The 14,326-nt window shown below is 38.3% G+C and overlaps 1 protein-coding gene across 3 annotated transcripts; it reads right to left on the reverse strand.

Annotated features, from left to right (window-relative positions):
• Nucleotides 1-5,334: 5,334 nt before the first annotated feature.
• On the reverse strand, nucleotides 5,335-8,368 carry LOC120122512 (protein ANTHESIS POMOTING FACTOR 1). Of its 3 annotated transcripts, none has more exons than XM_039141649.1 (11): nucleotides 8,213-8,368; nucleotides 8,008-8,099; nucleotides 7,805-7,905; nucleotides 7,564-7,664; nucleotides 7,421-7,487; nucleotides 7,234-7,333; nucleotides 7,042-7,155; nucleotides 6,801-6,938; nucleotides 6,601-6,685; nucleotides 6,350-6,399; nucleotides 5,335-5,840 (listed from the first exon to the last, which is right to left on the reverse strand). In XM_039141649.1, the coding sequence occupies exons 1-11, from the start codon at nucleotides 8,217-8,219 to the stop codon at nucleotides 5,658-5,660; spliced, it is 1,038 nt and encodes a 345-aa protein (XP_038997580.1). In that variant the 5' UTR covers nucleotides 8,220-8,368; the 3' UTR covers nucleotides 5,335-5,657. The 3 variants fall into 3 exon arrangements, with proteins under 3 accessions (XP_038997580.1, XP_038997581.1, XP_038997579.1); XM_039141650.1 differs by having other exon boundaries at nucleotides 8,217-8,367; XM_039141648.1 differs by lacking the exon at nucleotides 8,213-8,368 and having other exon boundaries at nucleotides 8,008-8,112.
• Between the last annotated feature and the right edge of the window lie 5,958 nt (nucleotides 8,369-14,326).

A 14,326-nucleotide genomic window follows, 5' to 3' on the forward strand; every position in this document is an offset into this window, starting at 1 on the left:
AATGGGCACATGATGTCAAGACAAATAATGAGATGCGGATATTTTTGGTCAACACTGGAAAGTGATCGCATCAACTACGCTAGAAGATGTCATAAGTGTCAGATTTACGAAGATAAAATAAATGTTCCACCTCATCCACTTCACGTGATGACATCACCATGGCCTTTTTCTATGTGGGGCATGGATGTTATCGGGCAAATCTATCCGAAGGCTTCGAATGACCACCGTTTCATTCTCGTGGCAATTGATTATTTCACCAAGTGGGTAGAGGCTGCTTCCTACGCCAGTGTTACTCAATCCACTATTTGCAAGTTTTTGAAGAAAGAAATCATATGTCGGTATGGTTTACCTGAAAGAATTATTACCGATAATGCTACAAACTTGAACAACAAAATGATGAAAGTTGTCTGTGAGCAATTCAACATAAAGCATCACAATTCTACTACCTACAGACCAAAGATGAACGGAGCAGTAGAAGCAACAAACAAAAACATTAAAAAGATAGTGGAGAAAATGACTGAGACCTACAAATACTGGCACGAGAAATTGCCTTTTGCTTTGTTCGCTTACCGAACCTCGGTACGAACCTCGACTGGGGCAACTCTATTTTCACTATCTTATGGAATGGAAGCAGTACTACCCATTGAAGTAGAAATTTCGTCACTCCGGGTCTTGACAGAGGTCAAACTGGATGATGCAGAATGGGTACAATCTCGATACGATCAGCTGAACCTGAAAGATGAAAAGAGACTGAAAGCCATTCAGCACGGTCAAATCTATCAGAAATGAATGATTCGGGCACATAACAAGAAGGTACGACCGAGAATATTTCTTGAATGAGACCTGGTGCTAAAGAGAATTTGGCCAATCCATAAAGATTACAGAGGAAAATGGATGCCAAATTGGGAAGGACCTTATGTCGTAAAAAAGGCCTTTTCCGGAGGAGCCCTTGTCCTGGCTGAAATCGACGGACCAGAACTGCCACATCCTATCAATTCGGATGCAGTCAAAAAAATACTTCGCTTAGGATGAAAACTCGAGATGGCATCCTAATTCGAAAAAGAAAAAGAAAAAGAAAAGCACAAAAAAGAGAAAAACGTTTAGGGTGAAAACCGAAAGGGCGCACTAGATAGAAAAAAGAGAAAAAGAAAAAAATAAGGTGGGTTCAAGATGAAAACCTGTAAAGGGCGTCTTGCAACCAAGGATGGGTCCAAATTGAAAACCCGAAAGGGCGATTTGGATATTAATTCAAGAAATCCAGACATCCCGGCAGGATTAACGAGTCGAAGAAAGGTTGCACTTTCCTGAACATTGCCGCATCTTTAAAGATCCCTCGGCAAAAGTTGCATTCAAGGTCACTTAACGGCTTATCAGTTCAACAGTGCCCACATTATCAAGATCTAAGACATTCATTCACACTTCATCATATATTCATTTTCCAAAATGTTTGTCATTTGTTCTTTTTCCCTTATGAATAAAGACAATCTTTTCTCTAAATCAATTCATTTTGAGCATCTTGGGTTGAATTTAAACCTAATGATTTATTTACTTTTGCAAAAGATAATTGCATATTATTGTACAAAGACTCTTTGAAAAGTACAGGTACTCAGAAAGTCGATCAAGGATCATGCACATAATTGAGATGGTCGAGAAGCATTTTCCAAATCAAGGATAAAAAATATCAGATTTAAATATTTGAAGAATTCAAGATCAGGAATTAGAACTTCAAGATTCCAGAATCAAGAGTCAATATAAGACAGGCAATCGGAGATCGAGATTTCTCTCCAGAACCCAAAATAACATATGTTGCATATGCATTTTAGGCATACCTAAGAGCATTGCATCCATAGCATTGCATCCATAGCATCGCATATATGCATAACTTTGCAGGTTCTAGCTAGAGTCAATTTCAACTTCACAACGAAGGATATTGGACTCGAAGCAACACCATTTACTGAAGATTGGATTTCAACTTTACAACGAAGGATATCCAATTGAAAGCTCAACTCCACAGCGAACAGGCTTCCCAGTTTCATTCAAAGCCAATTTCAACTTCACGACGAAGGATATTGGACTCGAAACATCCATGATTTCAACTTCACGATGAAGGATATCGTGCTCACAAACAACATTGGATTTCAACTTCACAGCGAATGATATCCAATTCAAAGCTCAACTTCACAGTGAATGGGCTTCCCAGATTCATTCAGAGTCAATTTCAACTTCACGACGAAAGATATTTGACTCGAAACATCCACGATTTTAACTTCACGACGAAGGATATCGTGTCCACCAGCAACATTCATCTTTTGATTGGATTTTAACGTCACGACGAAGGATATCCAATTAGATGCTCAACTTCACAATGAAGGGGTCATCAACGATTTCAACTTCACGGCGAAGAATATCGTGTCCACCAGCAGCAATGCAACCAACGATTTCAACTTCACGACAAATGATATCGTGCTCAACTGATTGACTTGATTTCACAACAAATGAGTCATCGACAATAAAAGGGATTCATTCCTCAGCCCAGTTACAGCATAACTCAAGACGATAAGGGTTGTATGTCAACCAAGACCTTCGAGTTCGATTACATTCAGCTCAAAGGCACATTATTTACAGCATAACTCAAGGCGAGAAGGGTTATCTGTCAACAAACCCTCGAGTTCGATTACATTCAGCTCAATGGCATATCAAATTTACAGCATAGCTCAAGGCGATAAGGGCTATATGTCATCAAAGACCTTCGAGTTCGATTTCATTCGGCTCATAGGCATATCAAATGCATGGGAGCAACAAGGAACTACCTTCTGGAAGAATTTTCAAGCCGAAATCTTCAAACCAAGAAGAAGACCAAGGCCCAATTCTAGGCTCAGGCTAAAGCCCAATTACAGTTACTCCCCAACAAATGTATCAAGTCTCAAAACAAAAAAAGTATCGGACAAAAATTGGTTATCTTTTTCGTCTTTGCCCTATTCTTGTTAACACAAGAATGTGCAAAGAGGGGCAGCTGTAGACCCCATATTTTATCCTCATCCCAGCAGCCCATACCTCACCCAGCCTGGCCACCAAGCCTCCACTAGTCCTTGTCTGCCTCCACTAGTCCTTGTCTCCCTCCACTCACAATAAAAAATTGCATATGATATTGTATTTAAATCAACAAGTGTATGATTATTTTATTATGTTAAATCTGTAAATGGCTATAAATAGCCGGATGAAGTTGTACATTGAGGGAGGGGGGATTCCAGACGTTTTTTTCAGAAGCAATAAACTACTAGATTGAAGGTTGTTTTCTATTTTTTTATTACAACTTCTTTATTTTTATTATTATTTTTTATTGATTTTCTGTTTTGAATTTTTAATAGTTTTTATTTATTTATTTTCAATAGTTTTTTATTATTATTTTCGAAACAGTATGTCATTTTAGGTGTTATAAATACTAATATATTCACACATATTTGAAATTAAAAAGTAATTGAATGTTTTTATTTATTTATTTTGAACCTAATCGACCCAACTAATAGCAGAAAATAATATAAAAAAATAAAAAGAGAGTCGAAAACTTACCTTTGTCGAGGGAGTGTCGTCAAGTGGGAGGATTCGAACTAAATTGTAAGGGATTTTCTCCCCATTTTTCTCAATAAAATCAAGGCAACTAAACGAATTTCAGATATGAAAACAAAAATAAAGAAATAAGGAAGAGATGGGGGTTCTGGAGATCCACGGGAAAAATAGAATTTAGGGAAGGAGTTGCTTTTATTTAATTTTGGGAAAACCACAAGTTAACTCCTCCTTATTTCATAGCTTTTTGTGTTCTAGTCACTAATTTTAGTTTAATCCTATTTAGATCCCTTTCTTTTCCATGTGTTACATTTAAATCATTATATATAGGGTCAAATCACCCCTAAGTCCCCCTAGTCTAGCCATATTTTAATATTATGGTCATTATGCTTTCGAATACTTTATTTTAGTCATTATTTTACATTTGGCTTAATTATTGTTTGGTCTTTTAATTTTTTTTTGTTTCGCTATTTTAATACTTTAAATTTCTATTTTTATTTAATCTGTTTTTGCAGCTTATTCCTAGAATTAATTTGATCCATGAATTTTAATCCTTTCCAATTTAATTTTTTTTAATTCGAATTTTCTTTTATTCTTTTTATTTACTCTTTTTTATTTCGATTTTAATACTAACTCTTTGTGTTTGTTTGTTTTAGTTTTTTACTTTATTTATGATCTTTTTAGGATAATTTTAATCAATCAAAGGTAAGTAATTTGAATCGAATTTTTAAATTTTAATTTTTGCAATTATGACAACCGATAAATTAAATGGTACCGAAAGGACAGTTCAAGGGTGCTAATCCTTCCTTGACTGTAACCGACTCCCGAGCCCTACATATTTCTGGTAAAATGCAGATCAGGTAATATGGTATCCGATCAACCTAAATATTTTGTTTAAATGATCGGTGGCGACTACTAATATTTTATTTAAGTCGAAGCCCAATTCCGGACCCACCCGAAAGACGGTCGCGACAGGTACAATAAACTTTGGGCAACCGTCGGCGGCGGCGAGGAAAAGGTAGGTAATTACATGTTGGCGAAGACGAGGGTTTCGGAAGAAGAGGGTTGATTGGTAGGGGTGATTTTGAAGCGAGGGATTGGAGAATACTGCTATCCATTTTCACTTCTGAAGTATGCATATGCTTATCCTTTTATATTTTATGTGGGGTGAATGGTATATCCCATCTCCTCTCTGTTTACACCCTATCACTTCCTGTCAAGTCATCAACCTTAGTTTTGAGGCTTTTTTTCGAGGAAAATGTGCATTTTTAGCATTTAAACTTTCAGTTTGCTTAGATACTCAAACTCAAATTAAAGTTGATTTATTTAATTTACATGAACTTTATTTTTAAAAATTTTAAATTCATAATAATGATTCTTTTAATCAATTTGAAGTTCAAACTCAAAATTATAATTTGTATAACAAAATCCAAATTCAAGTATCTAATTAAACAAAAGAAAACCCATAAATATCAAATTAAACCAATAAGTCAAATTCTAGTATCAAAATCTATATTTATTTATTTAAAAAAAGATACAACTCAGTTGAATCAACATCCTGGTCGTCGTGGATTCAAATACATTTAAAAACACTAACTTCCACTTTAGAAGTTTAATGGTTATGATTTGAGTATTGTAGAATAAAATATGAAGAGAAATGCAAACCATTTGACATTATCTCAATTACCATTAGAAACCTAAAACCGGACTCACTTTTTTTTTTCACAACATTCAACCATCTGTAAATAACCCAAATTTATGTACCTCTCGAGAGTCGAACAACCATACATATTCAAAATTACAAGTTTACAACATAACAAGGAACTGTGCAATCATAATACTACGGAGTAAAGAACATAGAAAGTTGGAACTACATATACCTAAATTGTAAGCTAGCTCTCATTCTTATATTTTTCCAGAGCAGTAAAGTTGGCGCTGGAGCATCTACAATCCAGTTCTAGACAAATGGTAACAGTTAAATGATACGCAAGAGACCGAAGCAACAGAGATAGGAAGATGTGTGCCGAATCCTCTATCAGCAAATTCGATGTGGCTACGAATAAGACTATAGATTATAAGAGCAAAAATGAGTCTTACTTCCTTCCAACATATGCTGCCAATTTAGATAGATCTGGAATCCAAAATGAGAGCTCGGTAGATCCGGTTACAAACATAAGATTCCCAGGTGCCCATTTAATGCACGGAGGCTCAGTGTCAGTGCTCATCCAATTCCAATTTATTACAGAAGGTTCACTATTCATCATCCAATTTGCAACCTGAAGAGTGCAAGGAACAGCTATCAAGATTTCCATGTAAACAAGTTTAAATGATGAAAGGGGGGAATAATTTAAAAGGGAAGAAAAAACTCAAATATAAAAGAAAACAATATATGAAATTGCAAGTTGACAACTATTAATGAATAGAAATCGAGCAGTAAGTCATTGTATCACATGAGGGGTCAACAACATTCAACATCTCCAATTCATTAGAGTGCCTTGGATATCATCTCTTTTCAGGGAAGGTTTAGGATTAATGAATTTTCAGATCAAAAAACGCGGAAAAAATTACATGTCTTATACTTACTGGGTGCCATAGAAAATTGTTTGAACACTATTAAATATTGGTATAATCTTTCAAAGGAACAGAAATCTAAAGAACAACCTGAGCAGCAATGAAGTATGCTCACATTTCACAAGCAACAACTAGACTGGTATTATCAGGTTAAGTAAATAATTTGAGTAGAAAGATATAGAGAGATATTGACTAGAGAGAAGAGGAATCATACTTCTTTTCCACTCCTTACACTCCAGGCATATGCACGACCATCGCCTGAACCTGCAAGTCATAAACTAAGCAAATTAGATACTTTCAGACTTGAGAGAATCACCAACAGTTCTCCCCCAAACTTCAAAACATGCAACAAATAGAACAACTATGACACAGAAGATCATAGAATAATTTAAGTTTAAGCTGCTATATCTGGTGAAATATTGTACTTCCAAAAAATAAACTGTAGAATATTTGGATATAGAATACCTGATATAACAAACATTCCCTCAGGGCTAAAAGATGCCTCTAACGTGCAATTATTAGGAACTGGCTTCACATTGTATGTGGATAACTAAAAACAACAATAACAGAAAAAGAATCACTGAGTGAATGTACCACTTAGTATAATCTTGATTAATTAATTTAAAATTTAAAATGAGCGCCTTTTAAGTGTATGATTAACTCACAAGCGTGCCACGAAATGAATCAAGCACATGAATATGTCCATCCATAGTTGTCAAAAGCATGAGCCGTCCATCGTTGCTGAACTTTACAACATTAGCATCGGATACATCTCCCCCAACAGAAAAGATTTCAAAAGGACCCTAAACAAATTCAAAGTTTCCAATTCACTACATGCCTTTTTTCCCAGAGAAAAAAAAGAGTGAACAGCTAAACCCCTAAATTAAACTTATATGAGTTATGAACCTTTTCATACTTGCGAGCATCGAACATTCTGATGTATCCTCCAAAGGCAATAGCAAAGACTATCCCTTGGTCATCATAAGATATGGCAGGCCTTCCTTGCACGCGTAAAAGGCCCTAGTGTACATAGGATAAATTAGAATATTTGGAAGAACAAACCGCATATGTAAATATCAATCTAAACATACAACTCACCTGACATTTCTCTGCTCGTTGATCCCAAAGCAGCACAGTTCTATCAAGAGAACCAGAGATGAAACTTTCATTGCGTGAGCATAGGCTAAGCGAAACAACTCTAAATATAAACAGCAACAGATGTCAATAAATCAAGTCTTACAGAGTTTTTTGGTTCAAGCACTTAATTGGGTATCAGAAACCAAACCTGTCATGGTGACCTTTAAAATACCGCAAGTACTTGTTATCGTGCAATGAGAGAAGACGCAATGATTCTGTAACAACGAAACTCCACCGCTTAATAATAACACCAATAAAAAACACATACAGATAGTTGCAGCAGTAACTCACCATCCCAACCATTCTTTGAAGAGTAAATAACTGTCGTTGGATGTGAAGTAAAGCAAACTCGATCAACCCCATACTTTTTGCTATTAATTGTTTTCAAACACCTGCAAAAAGCAATAAAAGTAAAATTAGTTTAGGTTTTAAGGGTTAGGATTGTGAGAAAAAAAACTCAGCCAAAGAACTTCCATTTTCAAATTGATCAAGCAAGAAAAATAATCAACTAAAAAAATTAAAATTGGCTTACGTGGCGCTGGAAACATCATAAAGGCGGATGGATTCATCTTCACTAGCAGTTACTAAATAATTCGACGTTCTGTGAAAATCCATTGAACTGATTCTACCGCTCTGTTAACAGTAATTTTAAATAAATTTTCATTATTCTGAAGCTATCCATTGTAATTTATTACATAATCGAAATAAAAGAATAAATTAAGAGGTGGAATTTACATAATCTTTAAAAACCATGCCGATTTCCATGCTTTGAATGATTTCCTCGGTGAGTTCCAATGATACTTTATCTTCTCTCTCGGATTGCGGCCCTAAACAAGCCATCACAAAGAAATCAAAAAAAGGAAAGGTACAATATAATAGCTGATCAATAGTGGAAACCATGAATCAGTTTAAATGAAATTTCAGTGGAAATTTGACGTACCGACCATTTTCGATGCTTGCAGGTTTACGAATATTTTGGGCGGAGAAATGGAACAAGCCCTAGAATTGTAGCGGGGAGAGTGTTCGATTATTCAACGCCTACAACCGCCATGAGAAACGTCGCGGAGTTATTTTTTTTTTCGCGAGGACCAGGCTTTCGTTGTAATGTCCGAATTGCGTTTAGAAGCGGCCCCAGTTGGAAACTAATCGCGGCCATGGCCCATACCTTCTTCAAGTTTGCAAAACGCGTCGTTTATATGCTTCCGTTTTCCAATGCGACTGTTGTTTCGGTATGCTTTGAATCGGATTAATTTAGGTTCTAAATTGTTTAAATTATATATGATTTGGATTATTATTATTAATTTAATTTGGGTTTTAATTATTTTAAGTTTAAATTAGTTTAATTATTAATTTTTTAAATTCAGATTATTTTGGATTCCGATTAAATTAACTTTTTCTATATAAATTTTAATATAATTGCCTAATATCTTATTAATTTAAAATTATATATAATTTGAATTGTTATTATAAATTTAATTTGGGTTTTAATTATTTTAAGTTTAAATTAATTTAATTATTTTGGACTCCTATTAAATTAACTTTTTATATAAATTTTAATATAATTGCCTAATATCTTATTAATTGTAATTAATGTATTTATTCTTGAAATGTAATTTTTTATTTTTATTTTTTTTAATTGAAAGAGAGAACAAAAGTATTACAAAGCTAAACGCACATAGGGTGGGCCATAATTGTCCCGAGCAAGTAAAGAAGAAATAACCAAGGGGGGATCTTCATAAGTCTTTTATTAAAAAGGAAGAGCTATCAGCCAATTTGGCTATAGCATCAGCGGCAGCATTAGCTTCTTGAGGGACCCAGTAGAAATATAGATTCCAACCAGCAAAGCGCATTCTTGAAATATCACGAACGATAGACAGAGGGTTGATGAACGCATCATCAGCGGTGACGGACTTGATAACTTGCAAAGAGTCCGATTGAACAACAAGACTTCCGATACCTCGGGTCCAAGCCAACCGGAGACCAATAAGGATACTCCATAATTCAGCGTGAAGAATGTCTGTGTAACCAAGGAATTTGTTGAATCCCAGAATCCAAGCGCCAGTGCTATCTCGAATAATACCTCCAGCAGTCCCCGAGTTGGTTCGGGTATCCAGCGACCCAGCAGTATTTAAGCAGAAGACGCCAGCAGGAGGTCTTTGCCATTGCAGTAGATGAGGCGTTCGAACCGGATTATGGTTTTGGGGCGCAGGGCAATCGAAGTAGTGCTGAGCAACAGCCAAACTAGTACAACGGTCTCAGCAATCGGTCTACAATGGTGGGCGAAAACAAAGTCATTTCGCCTTTTCCAAATATGCCAAATGATGGTAGAGAAAAGGATATTCCATGAAATTCAAGAATGTAGCCAAGGCTGATCAATGCGAAGATTGAGCAGCGTCCATTCCTCCAAATTGCGATCAAAGAAGTTTGGAGGTAGATTATTCCCAAAAAGAAGGAGCCAAAGTTTATGAACGTTTGGGCAGTCACGAAAAACATGGAGCAAAGTTTCCAGGTGGGTACTGCAAAGAGCGCACAAAAGGGTCGTTAGAAAGATCTCGTCGACACTGTTCGGTGTTGGTCATGAACCTTTGATGAATGAGAGACTAGAGGAACAGCCGAATACGCTGCGGCACGTGAAGCCGCCAAACCAATGTCCATTTGGGATATCGTGGCAGCTATAAATCCTGCACGAGCATCTTATACGCGGCCTGGACAGTAAAAACATGTTTCGGACCCCATCTCCAAATGGTAAAATCAGTGCCAACTTGGATGGAAGGCGGTTTAATGCTCATAATACGAGCCACCACCGAGTCAGGAATGTTGACGAAAACGGGTAAAGAAAACAAAAGAACACGAGAATTTTACGAGGTTCGGCAATGTGCTTACGTCCTCGGTGCCTAGGCGGCGCTAGAAGTTTTTTTATTCAATGATATATTTTAGGTCTAGGTTACATCTCCTGTCCTCTTTACTGGTATATTTATGAGCCATACCTAACAAATCTCCACCTTGGCGAATATCCTGCCTCTTGGAAAATTCAATGTGGGTTGGGTTACCTTGATTCTTTAACAACTCGAAACATTCAACAAGTCCAAGCAATGCTTGAACTTGTCTGTCGTAACTGGCTTAGTGAACATATCAGCGGCATTCTCATCAGTATGTACCTTCTGAAACAAAACCTCTCCAGATGCAACCAACTCTCTGATCTTGTGGAACCTTACATCAATATGTTTAGTTCTAGCACGATACACCTGATTCTTAGCCAAGTGAATAGCACTTTGATTATCACAAAGCAACTGAACTCCACCTTGTTGAACACCCAACTCCTTCACTAAACCAGTAAGCCATAAAGCTTCTTTTGCAGCTTCAGCCGCTGCCATGTACTCAGCTTCAGTTGTAGATAGAGCCACAATAGATTGAACAGTAGACTTCCAACAAATAGGCCCTCCACCAAGAGTAAAGACATACCCTGTCGTAGATCTTCTATTATCCAAGTCACCTGCATAGTCTGAATCCACATATCCTACAACCAAAGGATTATCCCGCTGACTCCCAAAAACAATTCCATGTCCCACAGTACCCTTAAGTACCGAAAGATCCACTTGACTGCTTCCCAATGTTGCTTACCAGGTTTAGACATGTACTTACAAACTTGACTAACAGCATGAGCTAAATCAGGACGAGTACATACCATCGCATACATCAAGCAGCCAACAGCATTAGAATACGGAACCTTTGCCATATCTTCAGCTTCCTTATCTGTCTTGGGGCACTGTTCTGATGAGAGCTTAAAGTGATTCGCCAATGGAGTGCTAACTGGTTTCGCGCTGCTCATCGCAAACCTTTCTAGCATTTTCTCAACATAACCCCGTTGAGATAGCCGCAGTTTCCTTGAGTCTCTGTCCCTGCAAATTCCATTCCAAGAATTTTCTTTGCAGCACCTAAATCTTTCATATCAAATTCCTGACTCAATAAAGTTTTCAAACCGATAACATCATCCATGTTCTTCGCAGCAATCAACATATCATCAACATACAGTAATAGAAAAATAAAAGAACCATCATCAAGGCTCTTAACATAGACACAACAATCATACTCACATCGGTTGTAGCCAATCTTGATCATATAGGAGTCAAACCGTTATACCACTGTCTCGGAGACTGTTTCAACCCGTACAAAGATTTCTTCAATCTGCAAACTAAATGCTCGTTTCCAGGTTGAGTGAAACCTTCAGGTTGCCGCATGTAGATCTGCTCCTCTAAATCACCATGCAAAAAATCAGTTTTAACATCCATCTGCTGTAAATGCAAATCCCAACTAGCCACCAATGCAAGTACTACTCGGATTGAAGTGTGCCTGACCACAGGAGAAAAGATTTCATCATAATCAACTCCTTTCTGCTGTGAAAAACCCTTCGCTACCAAACGAGCCTTGAACTTCTCCCCCTCTTTTTCTGTTACTGCTGGTTTCTTCTTATACACCCATTTGCAACCAATCGGCTTCTTACCCTCAGGAAGGGGAACTAACTCCCATGTGCGATTGTGATTCAAAGACTCCATCTCCTCAACCATGGCTGCCATCCACTTGTCATTTTCCTGACTAGTAACGGCATCATGAAAAGTAACCGGATCATCACTGCTAACAATAAGTGCAAAAGATACCAAGTCTTCAAAACCCAATCTATTCGGAGGCTTTATATTCGTCCGTCTCACCCTGTCTCTGGCGAGACTATAATCCTGCAAATCATCCGTAGTGGAACCACCAGAAGTCGGTTGAGAAGTTTCTGGTTTCTCAACTGGAAACTACTCGAAATCCACCACTGTCGTGTCTTGCTTCTGCTGCAACATGGATTGTTCATCAAAAACGACATCTCTACTAATCACAACTTTCTTCGCAACTGGATCCCAGAACTTGAATCCTTTGACACCTTTCTTGTATCCCAGAAAAACGCACTCCTTCGATTTTGCATCAAGTTTGGATCTCTCATCAGCAGGTACATGCACATAAGCAGGACAACCAAAAATCTGTAAGTTATCAAAACTAACATCATGACCAGTCCATACCTCTTCTGCAACTTTCCCAGCCAGCGATGCCCTTGGCGATCTGTTGATAAGGTAACACGCCATGTTAACAGCCTCAGCCCAGAAGTGTTTGGGAAGTCCCGCATTCAACCGCAAACATCTGGCTCTTTCATTCAACGACCTGTTCATTCGTTCCGCAACACCATTCTGTTGTGGTGTCTTGCGCACTGTAAAATGCCTCTGAATCCCATGCTCCTTACAGAATTGTAGGAACTGTGAATCTGTGTACTCCGTACCATTGTCAGATCGCAAACACTTGATTTTTCGTCCTGTTTGGTTTTCTACCTCAGCTTTCCACAGCTTGAACTTCTCAAAAACTTCAGATTTCTGTTTCAAAAAATACACCCAAACTTTCCGTGAAAAATCATCAATAAAAGTAACATAGTACCTAGATCCACCCAAAGACGATGTCGTAGAAGGCCCCCATACATCAGAATGCACATAATCAAGAATCCCTTGAGTTGTGTGCTTCGCAGTCTTGAAACGGACTTTAGTCTGTTTACCAAGAACACAATACTTGCAAAAGTCGAGCTTACAGCTTTGACACCATGCAACAAGTTTCTCTTGTGTAATTCTGCCATACCACGTTCACTAAGATGAGCAAGGCGCATATGCCACAATTTTGTCGTATCATCACAGGACTCAACAGAGTGAACTCCACCTGCAACGGTACTCCCTAACAATCTGTAGATATTCCCTGCAGTCATCTTGCCTTTCATCACAGTCAATGCTCCTTTAACAATCCGAATGGTTTCCCTATCCTCGTCAGCCTTAGGGATAAAACCATTCTTGTGCAAAGTGCCCAAGGAAATCAAATTCTTCTTCAAGTCTGGGATATGTCGAACACCACTCAACGTCCGAACGGAGCCATCGTGCATCTTAATTCTGACATCACCAATACCAACAATATTGCAACATCGATCATCACCCAAATAAACCGAACCAGAATTAACCGGCCTGTATGTCGAAAACCATTCCCTATTTGGCGTGATGTGATAAGAACATCCAGAATCAAGAATCCAAGCATCCGTCAATTGTGTCGTTGAAATAGAAAGCATATCACCCTCACTGCAATCAGAATTATCATCCTCGACCACGTTCACAGACTTGGATGAGCCATCACGCTTCTCATCAGTCTGCTTTTTCAACTTCGGATAGTCTCGCTTCATATGTCCCGCCTCCTTGCACTTGTAACAGTGAATCGTCTTCTTATCCCTGGATTTGGATCTGGAATTCCGCTTCCCGGACCCTGCCTTCTCTGGCTTCCGTCCACGATCTCGATTACCCTTGACATATAAGCTATCGGCTTGAGAGCTTTCCCCTGCATTCTGCTTCCGCTGGTTGTGAGCCAACAAGGCTGCAGTAATCTCCTCAACATTTGATAGTCTCTTTCCCATATGTAAGAGTAGTCACCATGTGTTCGTAAGAGGGAGGCAACGAACACAACAGAATCATCGCTCTGTCTTCATCCTCAATTTTCACATCAAGCCGAGCCAGATCAGAAACGATTTGATTGAAGACATTCACGTGTTGCGCCAAATCGTGATCGTCCTGCATCTTCAGCCCATACAGCCGCTGCTTCAGATACAGTTTTGTCGTTAAGGATTTGGACATAAACTGACTTTCCAACTTCCTCCAAATTTCGTCTGGAGACGATAGATGCATGACGTGATACATGACCTCGTCCGCCAAGCATAATCGTATGGTTCCTGCCGCTCGCTGCTGCAATTCTTCCCAATCTTCCTCATCCATCGACGCCGGCTTTGTAGATCGCAAAGCCTTCAAGATCCCGTACCGCGGGGCTACGCCCCCGCACCCCCAACCCACATAATTCGTAACCCCACAACGAGACTTTCTTTGTAAGGACAGTTGATGTTCGCTTCGCTCACTCCATCTCCTGTCCTCTTTACTGGTATATTTATGAGCCATACCTAACAAGGAAGGAGCACTTGAAGATCATGCACATTCCAGTCAACAAA

Source organism: Hibiscus syriacus, unplaced genomic scaffold, assembly GCF_006381635.1.
Source record: "Hibiscus syriacus cultivar Baekdansim isolate YM2019G1 unplaced genomic scaffold, ASM638163v2 tig00110387_pilon, whole genome shotgun sequence".
In the NCBI taxonomy this organism is placed as follows: Eukaryota; Viridiplantae; Streptophyta; class Magnoliopsida; order Malvales; family Malvaceae; genus Hibiscus; species Hibiscus syriacus.

Excerpts from the sequence above, each read along its gene's own strand:
- LOC120122512 (XM_039141648.1), bottom strand. The coding sequence starts at position 8,112 with ATGGCTTGTTTAGGGCCGCAATCCGAGAGAGAAGATAAAGTATCATTG. Across the intron at positions 6,686-6,800 it reads ATTCATTTCGTGGCACGCTT|TTATCCACATACAATGTGAA; the intron begins GTGAGTTAATCA and ends TGTTGTTTTTAG. Across the intron at positions 5,841-6,349 it reads GTGTAAGGAGTGGAAAAGAA|GTTGCAAATTGGATGATGAA; the intron begins GTATGATTCCTC and ends TGCACTCTTCAG.